At 37.0% G+C, this 15494-nt stretch overlaps 2 protein-coding genes across 8 annotated transcripts in view; both read left to right on the forward strand.

Annotated features, from left to right (window-relative positions):
• The window catches only part of AHCTF1 (AT-hook containing transcription factor 1), a 96438-nt gene extending 84197 nt beyond the window's left edge, over nt 1-12241 (forward strand). For 4 of the 7 annotated variants that reach the window (XM_059875268.1, XM_005216798.5, XM_059875265.1 and 1 more), the window contains exons 33-36: nt 207-2040; nt 6558-6691; nt 7749-7831; nt 10497-10951. In XM_059875268.1, the coding sequence (XP_059731251.1) occupies nt 207-2040; nt 6558-6691; nt 7749-7831; nt 10497-10686 (2241 nt within the window). In that variant the 3' untranslated portion in view covers nt 10687-10951. Of the gene's footprint in view, nt 1-206; nt 2041-4639; nt 4815-6557; nt 6692-7748; nt 7832-10496 lie in introns of those variants that run through there. The other 3 variants (NM_001192036.2, XR_009490747.1, XM_059875267.1) reach the window with 3 other exon arrangements.
• Nucleotides 11796-15494, forward strand: part of KIF28 (kinesin family member 28) — an 81473-nt gene continuing 77774 nt past the window's right edge. The window contains exon 1 of the mRNA XM_024976711.2: nt 11796-12002. Coding sequence (XP_024832479.1) covers nt 11796-12002 — 207 coding nt within the window. The remainder of the gene's footprint in view (nt 12003-15494) is intronic.

Here is a 15494-nt window from a genome sequence, read left to right on the forward strand (position 1 = left end):
CTTTTTCTATCTAGTTATTTTGACTGAGTGAGAAAGTCTGATTGCTTAAATGGCTATTTTAATAAAGTAAACCTATAAGTATATGCCATTTTGATGTAGTTTATGTTTAACAATTCATACACCAAGGGTGAGATGGTCTTTAAAAAAATTTATGCTATAGGTTAAAATATATACGTTAATAGTCTCTTATCTTTAATTCATTTTAGGTAATTGAACATGAAAAGCTTGAAGGTCAAGATTCAGGACAAGAGGCTAGGAATCTTTCATTTAATGAGTTGTATCCCTCAGGAACTCTTAAGCTTCAATACAATTTTGATACCATTGAGCAACAGTTTTGTGACTTACCTGATAATAAAGACTCTGCTGAGTGTGACATTGCTGAGGTGGATGGAGAACATTTTGTGGCACAGAGCAACTTTACCTTGATTTTGGAAGGTGAAGAAGGAGAAGTAGAGACAGATGATTCTGCAGCATCTGATGTGTTAGCTAAAGCAGCTAATGCAGCCACTGAGGAAAAACATGTATGCAGTGAGGAAAGTGAGAATCACAGGCATGTTGCAGATTTGCCATCTGTCATAATGAGTGATCAGAAGTCCCAGAGGGTAGAGACATTACCATATGTGCCTGAACCAATTAAAGTAGCAATTGCAGAAAATTTATTAGATGTAATTAAAGACACAAGAAGTAAAGAAATTACTTCAGATACAATGGAACAGTCCATTCAAGAAAACATACCTTTAATAAGCCAAAAGGTAAAGTGTTCCACCAAGTTAGCCAACTTTACAACTAAGACTGTTCAGGAAACAAGTACAGAGACTATAAATGTCAGCGAGGTTAATGACATGATTTCCTCCAGAACTCGCAAGAGAGGACGTGTCCAAAACCTGAATGTCAAATCAGCACAACAGGAAGAGCCAGCCGCTGTTGCTACTCCTGAGATGCTGGGGCTTTCAGTTACAAAGAAAACTAGGAAAACAAAAGAAATTGCAGGGGCTCTGGAAAGTGCCAGTTCTGATGACAAGGGAGTATCTCATAACCAGCAAATACCTCAAAATGCTATTACTCCTAGGAGAGGAAGGAGAAAAAAAGATGTTAATCAAGACACATTAGAAAATGCTAATTCTGTGGAACAAGAATTACAAGTTACTCCAGGTAGGGAATTAAGAAGGTTAAAATCATCTCAGCTGTTGGAAGCAGCAACTGAAGAAAGTTCTTTTAGAAAAGAAGTTAAGCTTTCATCTGCTACAAAAAGGACTCCTAGAAGAACTAAATCTGTAGAAAATCGGGAAAGTGTTGAAGTTATAAATGATCTGAAGGTCAGCAAAGTAGCAGGTCCTAGCAGAAGTACCAGAAAATTGAGAAGTACTCATTTGGAAGCTTCTGAAAGTGTAGGATATAAACAAGAGGGGGAGTCCGCTGAACAACAGCTGCCTATTCAACGTGGTAAAAGGGTTAAAAAGAAAGAAGTTAGTGCGTTGGATGTTACAGAAGATTCCAAACTTGATTCCTCCCAGTTGACTATTCAAGCAGATTTTGGTACACCTGCTACACCTAGGAAACGTGGTAGACCAAGAAAAATCAATCCATCTGAAGATGTAGAATCTAAGGCTGTTACAGAAGCAGGAAGTCTCAAGAAGAGAGAAGGTCTCAGCATCCAAAGGAGATCCACAAGAAACACCCCAGCTAAAAGTGAAAATACTGATGTTGGGAAACCAACTTTAGAAGAGTCAGTTTTCATGCCAAATGAGGAAGTTGCTGCAGTGATGAGCTCTAAGAAGCAGCTTACAAAAAGGACTGAAAACCAAAGCCAGAAACGTTCATTACGTTCAATACCAGAAAAGTGCATAGATGAAGAAACGGCACACACAGAGCCAGATGCCCAAGAAGAAAGATTGCTTGCTACAGTTGCTTTGACTAAATCTTCCCGTAGCACACGGACTAGATCTACCAAGGCCATCTTGTTGCCGGACCTTTCTGAACCAAAAAATGAGTCTCTTTTATTTTCTCCTCCTGTGTCAAAGATTCCAAGGAAAGAGAAAGGTACTTTTTTTTTTTTTTTTGAAGAATAATTTCCATCTCATTTAAAGTCTTCAGCTTAAACTGTTAAGGCACTGTTGGATCATATCTCCTAAAAATGATTTATAGGGAATTCCCCTCCTGAAAAAAACTTTTTAAATCTTTTAATAGTAAAATATTAATACCTTAATTTTAAAGTTTATTTTTAGATTCAAGAATTTTCTGCTTCATTGTGACTTTTTAAATCTTATAATTAACTTGACATAGGTTTAATTTTTTTTTAGAATAGGATCATTTCTTTTCATTCTGTCCTTATATCATAAGTGACTTGATTTTGGTTTTTCCCCAGATAGAACCTTCATTTTTGTCTCATATTCCAGATGATGTCCACAACTTCAAATTGTTTTGAAGGGAAGTAGCAGTAGAATTATCTTGATTATGATACAGAAATTATTTAAATCCATATTTCTTGTTGTCCATGAACTGGCAAGGCTACGTGCCCAACCTCCCTCACTGATGATACAAGCTTTTAATTGTATTGTTTGATAGGTATAGTTCATACCATCTCAACAGGAGTGAAGTCTCTCACTCTTTATGTATAGTGTGTCTGTTAGTCGCTCAGGCATGTCTTAGGCCTTGCCATCCCTTGGACTGTAGCCCGCCAAGCTCCTCTGTCCATGGAATCTCCAGGCAAGAATACTAGAGTGGGTTGCCATGCCCTCCTTCAGGGGATCTTCCCAACCCAGGGATTGAACCCCAGGTCTCCTGTCTTGCAGGCAGATTCTTTACTGTCTGAGCCACCAGGGAAGCCCATGTATAAAGCAGAGATATACATAAAGTACATAAACAGATATACAGTTTATTTGCACTTTTAAGATTTCTTGGGCAGAATTCAGTGAGGGAGACAGTTAAGAAAAAAGATCTAAAAAGGTGCTGATAAAGCAGATTAGGGACGTGTAAGTAAAGTGGGTGACTGTTGTGCTGAACTCTTGCATGTATTTTTTAATGCATTGGTGAACATCCTGTATAGTTGCCTCCTGACTTGAGGAAGGCCAAGAGAAAGATGAGTCATTTAAAAATCCACAAACTAAAATTTTCTGTCTTTAGCATTCGCTGTGCAAAAACCTCTTGAAATATATTGTATTCGTGTAAGTTGTTATATTACATAAGAGCCTAGAAAAGGATGCTTTGCCATAGATTTGATCATTTGTTCTAAAAATGAATCTGTAGTTATTAGGCATTCCTTTTCCCCATCCCATCCGCCATTTTTGAGTACATTTTTATTTTTATTTTGGTTTATTCATGCTGTTAGGAAAGTGTGGTTATGCCTGTCTTTCCGTGGAGGAAAGTGAAATGACCAAATATGTGAGATTTTAGCTAACTTTATTAAGCTACTATGTTAGATAAAAGTTAACATGAAAAAGAGCAATGAATGGTAGAAGAATGTCATTAACAACTCATACTTTTTTCATGACTATCATAGCCAAACACCTCAATAATTCTGATTTTTGTTATCTTTACATTCTTCATCCATATACATTTAACTGTAACTTTTTTCTATAATAAAAATAATAGATGCCTGCCACAGAAAATTAGAAATTAAAAATATTTAATTTAGCCATCTAGAGGACCAGTAACCACTGTTTACATCTGCTTATATATCCTTCTAGCTGGATATATAGTTTTTTTATAAAACCCAATGCACAATAGTTTGTATGTATACATATTATTCCTCCCACCTCCTACTTATTTCATGAGCATTTTTCAGATACTGGAAAATATCCTCAAAACCCTGAGTGTTCATGGTTTTGTGTTTTGTTTTTTACATATTGATAATGTGTAAAAGTTAATGTGTGTAGCATTTCAACTCACTTACGTGCCACAGATAGCTCAAACATTCTCCTGGTAGGTGTTTGAATCATTTTCAGATTTTCTAGTATTAAAAATAAGTGCCTTCTAAGATGAGTTAGAGGTAAGAAGTTTGGGACTTACATCTCTCATTTCTGCCTCTTAACTAGCTTTCTGAATCTTGTTTTCTCATCTTTATAGTGAAGGTAATAATGCCTACTCTGTAGGGTTCTTGTGTGTATTCACTGCTTTAGCAAAGCAATTGCTGCCAAGGTCCGTTTGCTCTCTTACTTTGCCCTTAGATTATAGGTTCTACACTCTTAGAATTCCTTCTTGTCCCTTGTGCCTACTAACTTTTTTAGGGAGGGATAGGAGCTCCAGTGTTCTTTCCTGGAGGATCCCAGGGACAGGGGAGCCTGGTGGGCTGCCATCTGTGGGGTCGCACAGAGTCAGACATGACTGAAGCGACTTAGCAGCAGCAGCAACAGGAGATACAGAGAAGAGTGGATACACAAATATTATATGATTAGAAAGCTGGAGGCCATCCTCTATTTAATTGAAACATGTCAAACACGTATCTTAGAAGCACTAGCTAAAAAGAATGTACAGTTTGATATTTCAGTAGATTTTCTGTAATTCCATTATTCAGCAGCAGATATTTAAGAAGGGTTTGCTTATATGCCTGAGTCTATACTAGGGTATACATTTATCAGTTCATTTGATTCTCAGTATAACCCAGTGTAGTTTAGGTACCATTATTCTTTTTTTTCCACAGTGAAGAAAGTGAAGTTCAGTGAAACTGAGCACCCATGACACCCAGATAATGAGTAAATAGTGGTGTCTTGGAGCCTATTCCCGCTGGCTGATGAGAGCCAATTGCTAAATACTCAGGAATTTTTTTTGAGCCAACCATGGAACATTTATAGCACCGAAATAGGCAAATGCTGTAAGTCAGAGCTGTGTTTTTGTTGTTGTTGTTGTTTTCTTTCCCAGAAAGCTATTTACCAGTACGTTACTATAGGACTGAATCTATAGGACTTTTGAACTTCCTAGCCCTTAATTCTCGCCATCAGAACTTTTCCCCAGGAAGCTTACAGAAGTGGGCAAGAAATTGACATACAAAGAAATATAATCAACTCTTGTCTGGCTGTTAGAAGCCTATGGAAGGAATGTGGAGCTAAACATTTTTGCATGTGATAATACATTTTTGTTCCTTTGGGTGCAGAGGGAAACTCAGTGAGGAATATGAGTTTGTCTTTGAAAAGCTAAAGAGGCTGTTGCTCCAGATAGCCTGGAAGGAGAAAAATAGAATGTATCCTTTTTATAGAATATAGGTTTGTTTGTCTGTTTTTTTACCTACAAAAGAGGAGAATTACTACCAGTGCTATTTATGCCACTTGTCAGCTGGGAGCAGAGAGGACTTTTATTTCTGACCTCACTCCTCTTTTTTCTTTTATTAAGAATCACATGCTTTAAGAGCAGAATTTGGCATTTCATAGAACTCTTGATTGTCCCAGTAGATGAAATAATATTGAACTCTATAATTTGGAAATTTTCTTTCGGAGATTGGTAAATTACATTCTTTATATTCTTTAATAATATAACATACAAGCATCTATAAAGCACTTACCATATACTAACATTATTCTAATCTTTAATCTTCACAGTAATGTTAAAGCACTATTATGAATATTATAGCAACTGAGGCACAGAGAGGTGTAGGTGACTTGGATTTGGTACCACAGCTTATAAATCCAGAAGCTAGGATTGAACTTCTGGCAGACTGGTTCAGCTGTACCCTGCCACTTCCATAATTGCATTGCTAATCACCATTAATATGAATGGTGATTCATTCAAGAATGTGATAAATATTTTTAATGACATATTTTCAACTAATTCTTAAACTGTTTCTGTTTTTCTGTGGAATATCTTCCTATCAATCTTTTTCTATATTATTACTTTCTCTGCTTGCTTTTTTCCTTTTATGCTGTGGACTTATGTTCCTCTTGCCTGGAACAACTGGCTCAGAATGAGCTGAAAGGAAAGAGAGTTTGAGTTCTACTTTGTTAAGAAAATCGCTTTTTAAAATAAAACCCTTGCAGCTGGAGAAGTAGGAATTAAGGAACGAAGTAACACCATGGAAATATTTGCAGATTAGGTTCCTTACTATCATAATAAAGTGAATATCACAGCAAAGCATATCACGCAAATTTTTTTGGTTTCCCAGTGCATATAAAAATCATGTTTACACAATACTACAGTCCTGTGTGATAGTATTAAAAATAGCTCATTGGAAAAATAATGCTGATCATCATCTGAGTTTTAAGTGAGTCTAATCTTTTTGCAACAATCAGAGATCACTGATTACCATAGCAAATATAGTTAATAGTGGAAAAGTTTGAAATATTGCGAGAATTACCACAATGTGCCAGACAGACATGAAGTTAGCAAGTGCTGTTGGAAAAATGGCACCAATAGTATACTTGCCACAAACCTTCTTCACCTTATTTCAAACCTTCAAATATGCTGTACCTCACCTCTTTTATTGTGCCTTGCTTTATTTCCCTTAATCGTGCTTCACAGGTGTTAACTTTTTTTGTAAGTTGAATTTATATGTGTGTGTGTATATATATATATATAAAATGCACATACATATATATGGTGTCTTGTTTTTTGTTTTTGCCTTTCTTTAGCTAAAAAAATAGAGGCTCCTGCACAGCTGCAAGAATTAGTTTCAGACTTACCTTCTCAATTTGTCTCCTCACCTCCTGCTTTAAGGACCAGGCGGAAAAACCCATTGAATACATCCAAACATACAGATGGACTGGTAAGAAATACATGATTTTATTTGTATGCATGCTTTTATTTTTTAAGCAGTGCTTCCTAGGTGAACTTCTTCAAAAACAGCAGGTGTTTATACTCCAAGACCAAAATTATCTTTTGGGGATCCTAGCTTTAAGATAGATTGGTATATTACTCTTGGTGTATTATTGGCAGCTGAAGTTGAAATTGCCTACGGGAAAGGTTTTAAAACTGTACTGTCCCATAAGCATTACTTGAATGTATTTATTTAAAATGCGGGTCCCAGACCCCCTGGAGTGTCATCCACAGACCGCACTTGGAGAGAGTGTGTCACAGTTGACTAGTTGCATGTAACTCTACATTTAAAATAGTTTATGGATTAAGTATGAGCATGAGACCTTTATATTTACCAATCTTAATTCATGAGCATTTCTTGAATTATCTGCTATGAGCCATTACTATGCAGTGACAAAGATGCAAAAATAATTCAGGCAGATTCCTTGTTTTTCAGGAGTTCAGTTTAATTGAGGAGGCAAAAATACAAATAATTATTTCACAGCATGATAATCATTTATACTCAGATAATGCTGCAGACAGAAGGAGACAGGCACTGCTGGAAGAGAGGACAGCAGATGCAAAAGCACAGAGGCCTGCAGTGCATGAGGACGGGGGTGGGGCTGTTTACAAGCCAGCAGATAACCATGTGCATGTTTTAAGTAATTCCATTGAAAATGAGTTCTAGGGAGGAAAAAATATTTGATGGTGGTCTAATCCGTATGCAGCAGTCAGAGCCTGGATTTGGACAGAGGCAGTGGAACACCGCAGTGGACAATGGAAAGACTCCAGAATAAGACTGATAAGATTTGGAGATGAATTGAACGTGTGGGGATGAGGGGTAATGAGCTGTCCTAGATGACCAAGGTTTCTACCAAAAAAATACAGAGTCCATTTGATCATTTATTGAGGTTAAATTCATTTAGCACTGTCTGACTATAGTCCTTGACTCAGGATAGAACTTTTCCAGTTTAAATTTTGAATATTTAATTAGCTAATGTTGATCTTTCAAAAATTTTAACCCATAGGAAGATGATGGTCAAACAACTGAAACTGTGGGAAAGCAACAAGTGAAAAGAATCAGGACTGCAAAAACAAAACAAGCAAGCAAGTAAGACTTTTTCTAGGCTGTAATTTTTATTTTCAATTTTGTTTCATAAAATTATATTGGTGAAGACTCTACTTAAAAGAGAGAAATGAAGCTCATCAGAAAAAGGTCATTCTTTGGGGCATTTACATGCACTCAGTTCAGTTCAGTCGCTCAGTCGTGTCCAACTCTTTGTGATCCCATGAATCGCAGCACGCCAGGCCTCCCTGTCCATCACCAACTCCTGGAGTTCACCCAGACTCACATCCATTCAGTCAGTAGTGCCATCCAGCCATCTCATCCTCTGTCGTCCCCTTCTCCTCCTGCCCCCAATCCCTCCCAGCATCAGAGTCTTTTTCCAATGAGTCAACTCTTCGCGTGAGGGGGCCAAAGTATTGGAGTTTCAGCTTCAACATCAGTCCTTCCAATGAACAACACCCAGGACTGATCTTCCGAAAGAACTGGTTGGATCTCCTTGCAGTTGTTCAAGGGACTCTCAAGAGTCTTCTCCAATACCACAGTATGTCAGTGCTAATGAGCACTTAAAATCTCACTAATGTAGCTGAGTGACTGAACTTTTTTATTAAAATATAGTTTATTTACAGCATGTTGTATTAGTTTTAGGTGTTCAGTTCGGTTCAGTTGCTCAGTCGTGTCCAACTCTTTGCGACCCCATGAGTTGCAGCACCCCAGGCCTCCCTGTCCATCACCAACTCTCGGAGTTCATTCAAACTCACATCCATCGAGTCGGTGATACCATCCAGCCATCTCATCCTCTGTCGTCCCCTTCTCCTCCTGCCCCCAATCCCTCCCAGCATCAGAGTCTTTTCCAATGAGTCAACTCTTCGCATGTGGTGGCCAAAGTACTGGAGTTTCAGCTTTAGCATCATTCCTTCCAAAGAAATCCCAGGGCTGATCTCCTTCAGAATGGACTGGTTGGATCTCCTTGCAGTCCAAGGGACTCTTAAGAGTCTTCTCCAACACCACAGTTCAAAAGCATCAATTCTTCAGCGCTCAGCCTTCTTCACAGTCCAACTCTCACATCCATACATGACCACAGGAAAAACCATAGCCTTGACTAGATGGACCTTTGTTGGCAAAGGAATGTCTCTGCTTTTGAATATGCTATCTAGGTCGGTCATAACTTTCCTTCCAAGGAGTAAGCGTCTTTTAATTTCATGGCTGCAATTACCATCTAGATTTAAATGCAGAAGGTTACTTTCTTATATAGCATGAAAGTCAGTTCAGTTGCTCAGTCATGTCTGACTATTTGCAACCCCATGGACTCCAGCACACCAGGCCTCCCTGTCCATCATGAACTCCCGGAGTTTACCCAAACTCACGTCCATTGAGTCGGCGATGCCATCCAGCCATCTTATCCTCTGTTGTCCCCTTCTCCTCCCGCCTTCAACATCAGGGTCTTTTCAGATAAATCAGTCTTTGCATCAGGTGGCCAAAGTATTGGAGCTTCAGTTCCAGCATCAGTCCTTCCAGTGAATATTCAGGACTGATGTTTAGGATGGACTAGTTGGATCTCCTTGCAGTCCAAGGAACTCTCAAGAATCTTCTCTAACACCGCAGTTCAAAAGCATCAGTTCTTCAGTGCTCAGCTTTCTTTATAGTCCAGCTCTCACATCCATACATGACTACTGGAAAAACCACAGTTTTGACTAGATAGACCTTTGTCAGTAAAAGTAATGTCTCTACTTTTTAATATGCGTTTTAACATAGCATGAAAACCCCTTCTTTAAAAAGGATGAGTGAAGGGCTTCCCTGGTGACTCAGATGGTAAAACATCCACCTGCAGTGCGGGAGACCTGGGTTTGATTCCTGGGTTGGGAAGATCCCCTGGAGGAGGGTATGCAACCCACTCCAGTATTCTTGCCTGGAGAATCCCCATGGACAGAGGAGCTGTCCGTGGGGTTACAAAGAGTTGGACACGACTGCGTGACTAAGCTCAGTAGGGTGGGGGTAGTTGAATACTCAACAAAGCTTTGTTTTTTCACAATGAATTTGGGGAGGGGAGTGCAATGTTTCACCTTTTCTTTAGTGAAGAGGGATAAAACTATCAATAAAAGTCATTAAAAACATAGAAGTCCTGTGATTATGTCACTGTTAGCAATTAAAACTTCATCCATCACAAAATTACTCCCATTTTGGATATATTTTGCTTAGATATGGTTGAATTTCATAAAAGTACAAAGTAATTCATTTTATCTTACTTTAAAAACTGATTTAATGAGAGCTTTTGACTATAATTAATAACACTACATATAAATTGGCTTTGTGTATATGTGGAAACTACTTCATATTTTGGAATACAGACATAGTTTCTAATTGCTGGTATTTGAGAATTCCCATTTCTCATATATTGTATGGCCCTGCTGGGCTCTCCTTATGGCCCTTCCTTGTAAACCAGTAGTATTTATTAATGCATATGAAATATTTAAACAAAAATGCAAATAGTAATTATTTTGAGGATCCCAAACATAGATGATAATCTCTATCATGTGAATCTTTAAGTGCTTCAACTTAGTTTATTTGACTAAAGTTTTAATTTACTTCTCCTTTATAAAATGAAAGCACTAGAAAAAGGTAATACCTAAGATTTCTTCATATATTGGGAAGTGGACTACATTTTATACTGTGTAACATGTTTATTTTTACTTGAGTTATATCTTTATTTCAGAAACACAGAAAAAGAAAGTTGGTCACCTCCCCCGGTAGAAATTAAGCTGATTTCTCCCTTGGCAAGCCCAGTTGATGGAGTCAAGAGCAAACCAAGAAAGACTGCAGAAGTAACGGGAAAAACTGTTGGAAGGAGCAGGAAGAAGTTGTCTTCTTTTCCAAAGCAAGTTCTACGCAGAAAAATGCTGTAATTTTTTCAAGTTTTTTAATGTACACCTATTTGTAAAGTCATCAAAATTGTGTGGATTATTAAAAATCATTAATTTGGAAGAAAATAATTTATATAAATTATTGTAAATTTTTGTAAACAATGTCTTCAATAAGTAAAGTAACTCCATATGGAGTGTGATTCTTTTAGTCCAGGCAGTTTTTTCTATTTTATAATAAGACTTCATACATTTATATAATATGTAAATATGGCTTATTGGAATGTTAAATAAAGTATACTTTACAGTAGTCTGTGTCTGTTAGATTTTTGAGATGGGATTTCTGTTTTAATAATGATTTTATATGCTAGTAGATATTGGTTCCATTTTCCTTGTCTATAGTTAAAAGTATTAGACCAGTTTGAAGATGACTGAACTGTTTTGTTTTTTTTTAAGTTGCTATTTTATAATTTATGCACTTTGCTTCTGTGATTAAGACTTCTAATCTTAAATTGAGGAAGGCTGTTACTATGTTGAAATTGAATTATGGGCATGTAATTTTGCCACTTTTTTTGTAGTTTAACATATTTTGTGTATTCTACCTCAAATTAGTAATTTTCCAAATAATGCATTGATTAAATATAATGTTGGCATTTCTTGTTCAGCAAGTTTAAAGGCTATTATCTTTAAAGTCTCTTAATTATTCAGAGACTAATTATCCAGGTTAGACTGACCGGTTCACTGCTCACTAGCAACTTCTTAAAGGGGTTTGAGTAGTAAGAAAGGAAATGTGTTTTTTTTTTTAAAAAAGCTGTTTTGTGGCTATTCAGTGCACTTTGTATGTGCCTAATATTAATAGAATGAAAAGTCTGAACAAATTTTATAAACATTCTCGCTGTGAAGGAGCTTGCTACTGAGTCACAGAAATCCCTTAACATTCATTCAGGTTTTAAAATGACAAATTCTCATAGGACCTCAGGCACAGAGTATTGAGGATGGGTAAAGGGTGTGAGTAGATGTGGAAAAAGGAAAAGAAAAACCACTCTGTTTTCTGCAATGTGACTGTGCAATTAAGTGGTGATACTTGATGTGGGCTATACAATTCATCAATAAATAAGTATTGTAAAATTATAACAGGTAATTGATAGTGTGTAATGAATGGACCATTAATAATTGATTGTCTAGAAACAGCCTGCTTTTGTTGGCTAAGCTTTCAGTGTTTCAGTGTGAAGCATAAGCGGTGTACCTTCTACATTATTTTTCTACCAAATAACAGTACAAATAATGGGAAAATGATGAAAATGCCTATGCCAAGTACTGAGAGTGTGAAAGTAGCAGTACGAGTGCGGCCTTTTAGTCAGGTTAGTGTTAAATGTTACATTGCCTTGTTGAAAGTTTGACTATGACTTTCATTTTATTAATTTTTTAAATAATAATTATCAAACTTGTATTGAAGCTGCTTGTCCTTTACCGAATATTAAATTTATTTAAATGAACTTGTTAAATGAGTAATTTAAAGATCTAAATTAAACATAATTCAGAAAACAATTTCATTCTTTTGCACAAGTAGCACAATAAAAAAAAAATTGACAAGAAAAATGTTTTGTCAATAATTTTTTAAACCAATGCAGTTTGGTGAATATAGACATGTGCTATGTGTTTTTACGCCCCCCCCCCAAAAAAAACAGATCATAAGCAAACAAATTTCCAGTTCTGAATGAACTCTTATGTATTTTATATGCTTTTATGTATAATTGTATTTGTATAACTTTTTACGAAAATACCAGTCATTAAACTGTTGCTACAACATTTAGGATAAAATATGAGTTATACTTATTCTGGGACCTTTAGCAATTGTCTGTCTTTGATTATCAACGGAGTAGTTGAATTTTAAGATAATTGTGAACAGTTGATCCATTCAGCGGACTTTTGCTTATTTGTTGAAGATCAAACACTGAACTAGAAACTGAGGATACAAAGGAAAGTCGTCGTTCTCAACAGCGTATAGTCTTATGTATGTTAATGGTTTATAGCAATATGTACCATGGTAAGGTGAATCATCTTGGTACCCAGAGAAAGATTGGGTGCAGTTCATTCTGCTTGCACAGAACTTGAAGACTTCCTGGAGCTAGAAGAATTTGAAATGGCCATAAAGGAGATAAATAAGATTTGGATAAGAGTATGCTGAAACAACATGCAAAGGCTTATTTGATAATAATTCTGAATGGGATACAATGTAGTGATGACCTCATATTACATCTACTTTCCCCCTTGTGTAGTTTGCTGCTTTTACTCTCGTCCGTTAATAGAAAATATTGCTTTGCACATACTCAGTTGATACCAATTCTGTCCTGTCCCTTAACATTCCTCTATATTACAGAAAATACTTCAGGAATCAGGCAGACATATGATTAGATAACTTTATAACTAGACACAAGTGTGGTTATATCTCACTGTAGTGTAGCCCCTAATTAAGGTTTCTAAAGTGGCATAGTTTCTCAGGGAACAGATTCAAAACATGTCATAGAGTTAATGTGTGATTAAATTAAATGACCACACTGAGGGACAGTTAACTAGGATATAGAAATGGGCAGTAAAACAATTACATAGTTAGGGCCCCTTTGATTCATATCTACCACCAAAGTTGATTATCTTAGACTGGAATAGTAGGAAGAAAGAAAATGAATTCAGGAAATGGTTTGGGGGTAGCTCTAGATCACATCCGGACAACTATTAAACCGCCTTGGTGACCTAGACCCTGCCTAGTTTTCTAACTTCATATCCAGTGTTGCTTTCGCTGTGGGATCAGAGATCCAACTTTATGAGACTTCCTTTGTTGTAAGACAGTGTCTGTCTTTGGGGGTCCGGGGGCATACTGGGTCTTTGTTGCGCTGCGTGGGTTCTTCGTTTCTGTGCTTTTTGTTGCAGTGTGGGCTTTCTCTAATTGCAGCAAGTTGGGGCTACTCTAGGTGCAGCGTGTGGACTTCACGTTGCAGTGGTGTCTTGTTGCAGAGCATGGCTCTGGAGCTCCGGGCTTCAGTAGTTGCGACTTAGCCCGCTTTAGAGCACTGTCTCAGTGGTTTTAGCACACAAGCTTAGTTGCTGGCAGAATGTGAGATCTTCCAGGATGGGTCAAGGATGAAACCCATGTTCCCGGGGGTGGATTCTTAACCACTGACTACCAAGGAAGTCCCGACTGTCAGGAGCCTTTGAAGTCAGATGAACATGAGTTCAAAACCTGACTATCCCTTACCTACTGTGTGGCTTTGAGCAAGGTTTTAAGCTCTGAGCCTTGATTTCCTTGAGTCTAAAATAGAGATGTTGATACCTCACAGGATTGCCGTTAGAAACACTAGTTTGAAGTAATCTGTAAATTACTGAGCACAATGTTTGACATGTAAGTACTTTTAATATTAGCTGCTATAGTTATTTTCACCATCGTGTTAGTCACTCAGTATCTGACTCCTTGCAACCCCATAGACTATGGCCTACCAGACTCCTCTCTCTGTCCATGGGATTTTCCAGGTAAGAATACAGGAGTGGGTTACCATTCCTTTCTCCAGGGTATCTTCCCAACCAGATTAAACACAGGTCTTCCACATCGCAGGCAGGTTCTTTACCATCTAGGCCACCTTTTAAATGGTTTTATTGAGATAATTTACATAGTACACATTTAGCTCACTTATGGTGTATGATTCAGTGACTTGTAATGTATTCACAGATGCAACCATCACCACGATCAGATTTATAACGTTTTTAATCACCTCATTTCCCTAGTCCTAAACAAGCATTAAACTAATCTCTGTTTCTGCATAGTTCCCTGTTGTGTACAATTCATATCAATAGAATTATATAGTCTTTTGTGACTGGCTTCTTTCAGCATAGTGTTTTCAAGATTTATCTATGTCGTATCATATGATACGACATACTTTTATGTTGTGTCATCTATGTTGTATCAAAAGTTCATTTCTTTATGGCTGGATACTAATCCATTGTATGGATATACCACATTGTGTTCATCCACTCCTCAGTGAATGTCAGGGTGGTTTCCACCTGTTCGCTGTTAGCTATTATGAATCATGCTGCTATAAATATTTGTTTACAGATTTTTGTGTGGACACAAGTTTTCATTTCTTTTGGTTATATACCTAGGCATGGAATTGCTGAGTCATTCAGTAACTCTGTGTTATCTTTCAAGAAATTGTCAAGACTTTTCCAAGCAGCTGCACCTACTTGGAAATTTTTATATTCCTACTAGCATTGTATGAAGGTTCCAGTTTCTCCAGTCCAGGCCAACATTTACATTATAGCCATTTTAGTTGGTGTGAAGTGGTATATCATGTTTTTTTGATTTGCATTTTCCTGATAACTAATGATGTCATGGGTCTTTTCATGTACTATTGCCCATTAGTGTGTCTTCCTTGGGGAAATGTCCATTCTGATCCTTTGTTCATTTTTAAATTGGACTATTTATCTTTTTATATTGAGCTGTTCTTTACATATTCTAGTTACAATTTCTTATTAGATATACAACTTGCAAATTTTCTCCCATTCAAAGGGTTACCTTTTTATCATTTGAAGCACAAACATTTTTAATTTCGATGAAGTCCATTTTTTAAAATTGTGCTTTTGGTGTTTTATCTCTCTTTGCCCACTCCAATGTCATGAAGATTTATGTTTTCTGTTTTAGTTTTAGCTCTTACATTTAGGTCTTTGGTCCTTTTTGAGTTGCTTTTTATATATCATGTGAAGTAATGATCCAAGTTCATTCTTCCGTGTGTGACCATCAAGTTTTCCCAGTGCCATTCCTTGTAAAGGCCATTCTTCATTTTGGCAGCCTTGTTGAAAATCAG

Source organism: Bos taurus, chromosome 16, assembly GCF_002263795.3.
Source record: "Bos taurus isolate L1 Dominette 01449 registration number 42190680 breed Hereford chromosome 16, ARS-UCD2.0, whole genome shotgun sequence".
Taxonomy (NCBI): domain Eukaryota; kingdom Metazoa; phylum Chordata; class Mammalia; order Artiodactyla; family Bovidae; genus Bos; species Bos taurus.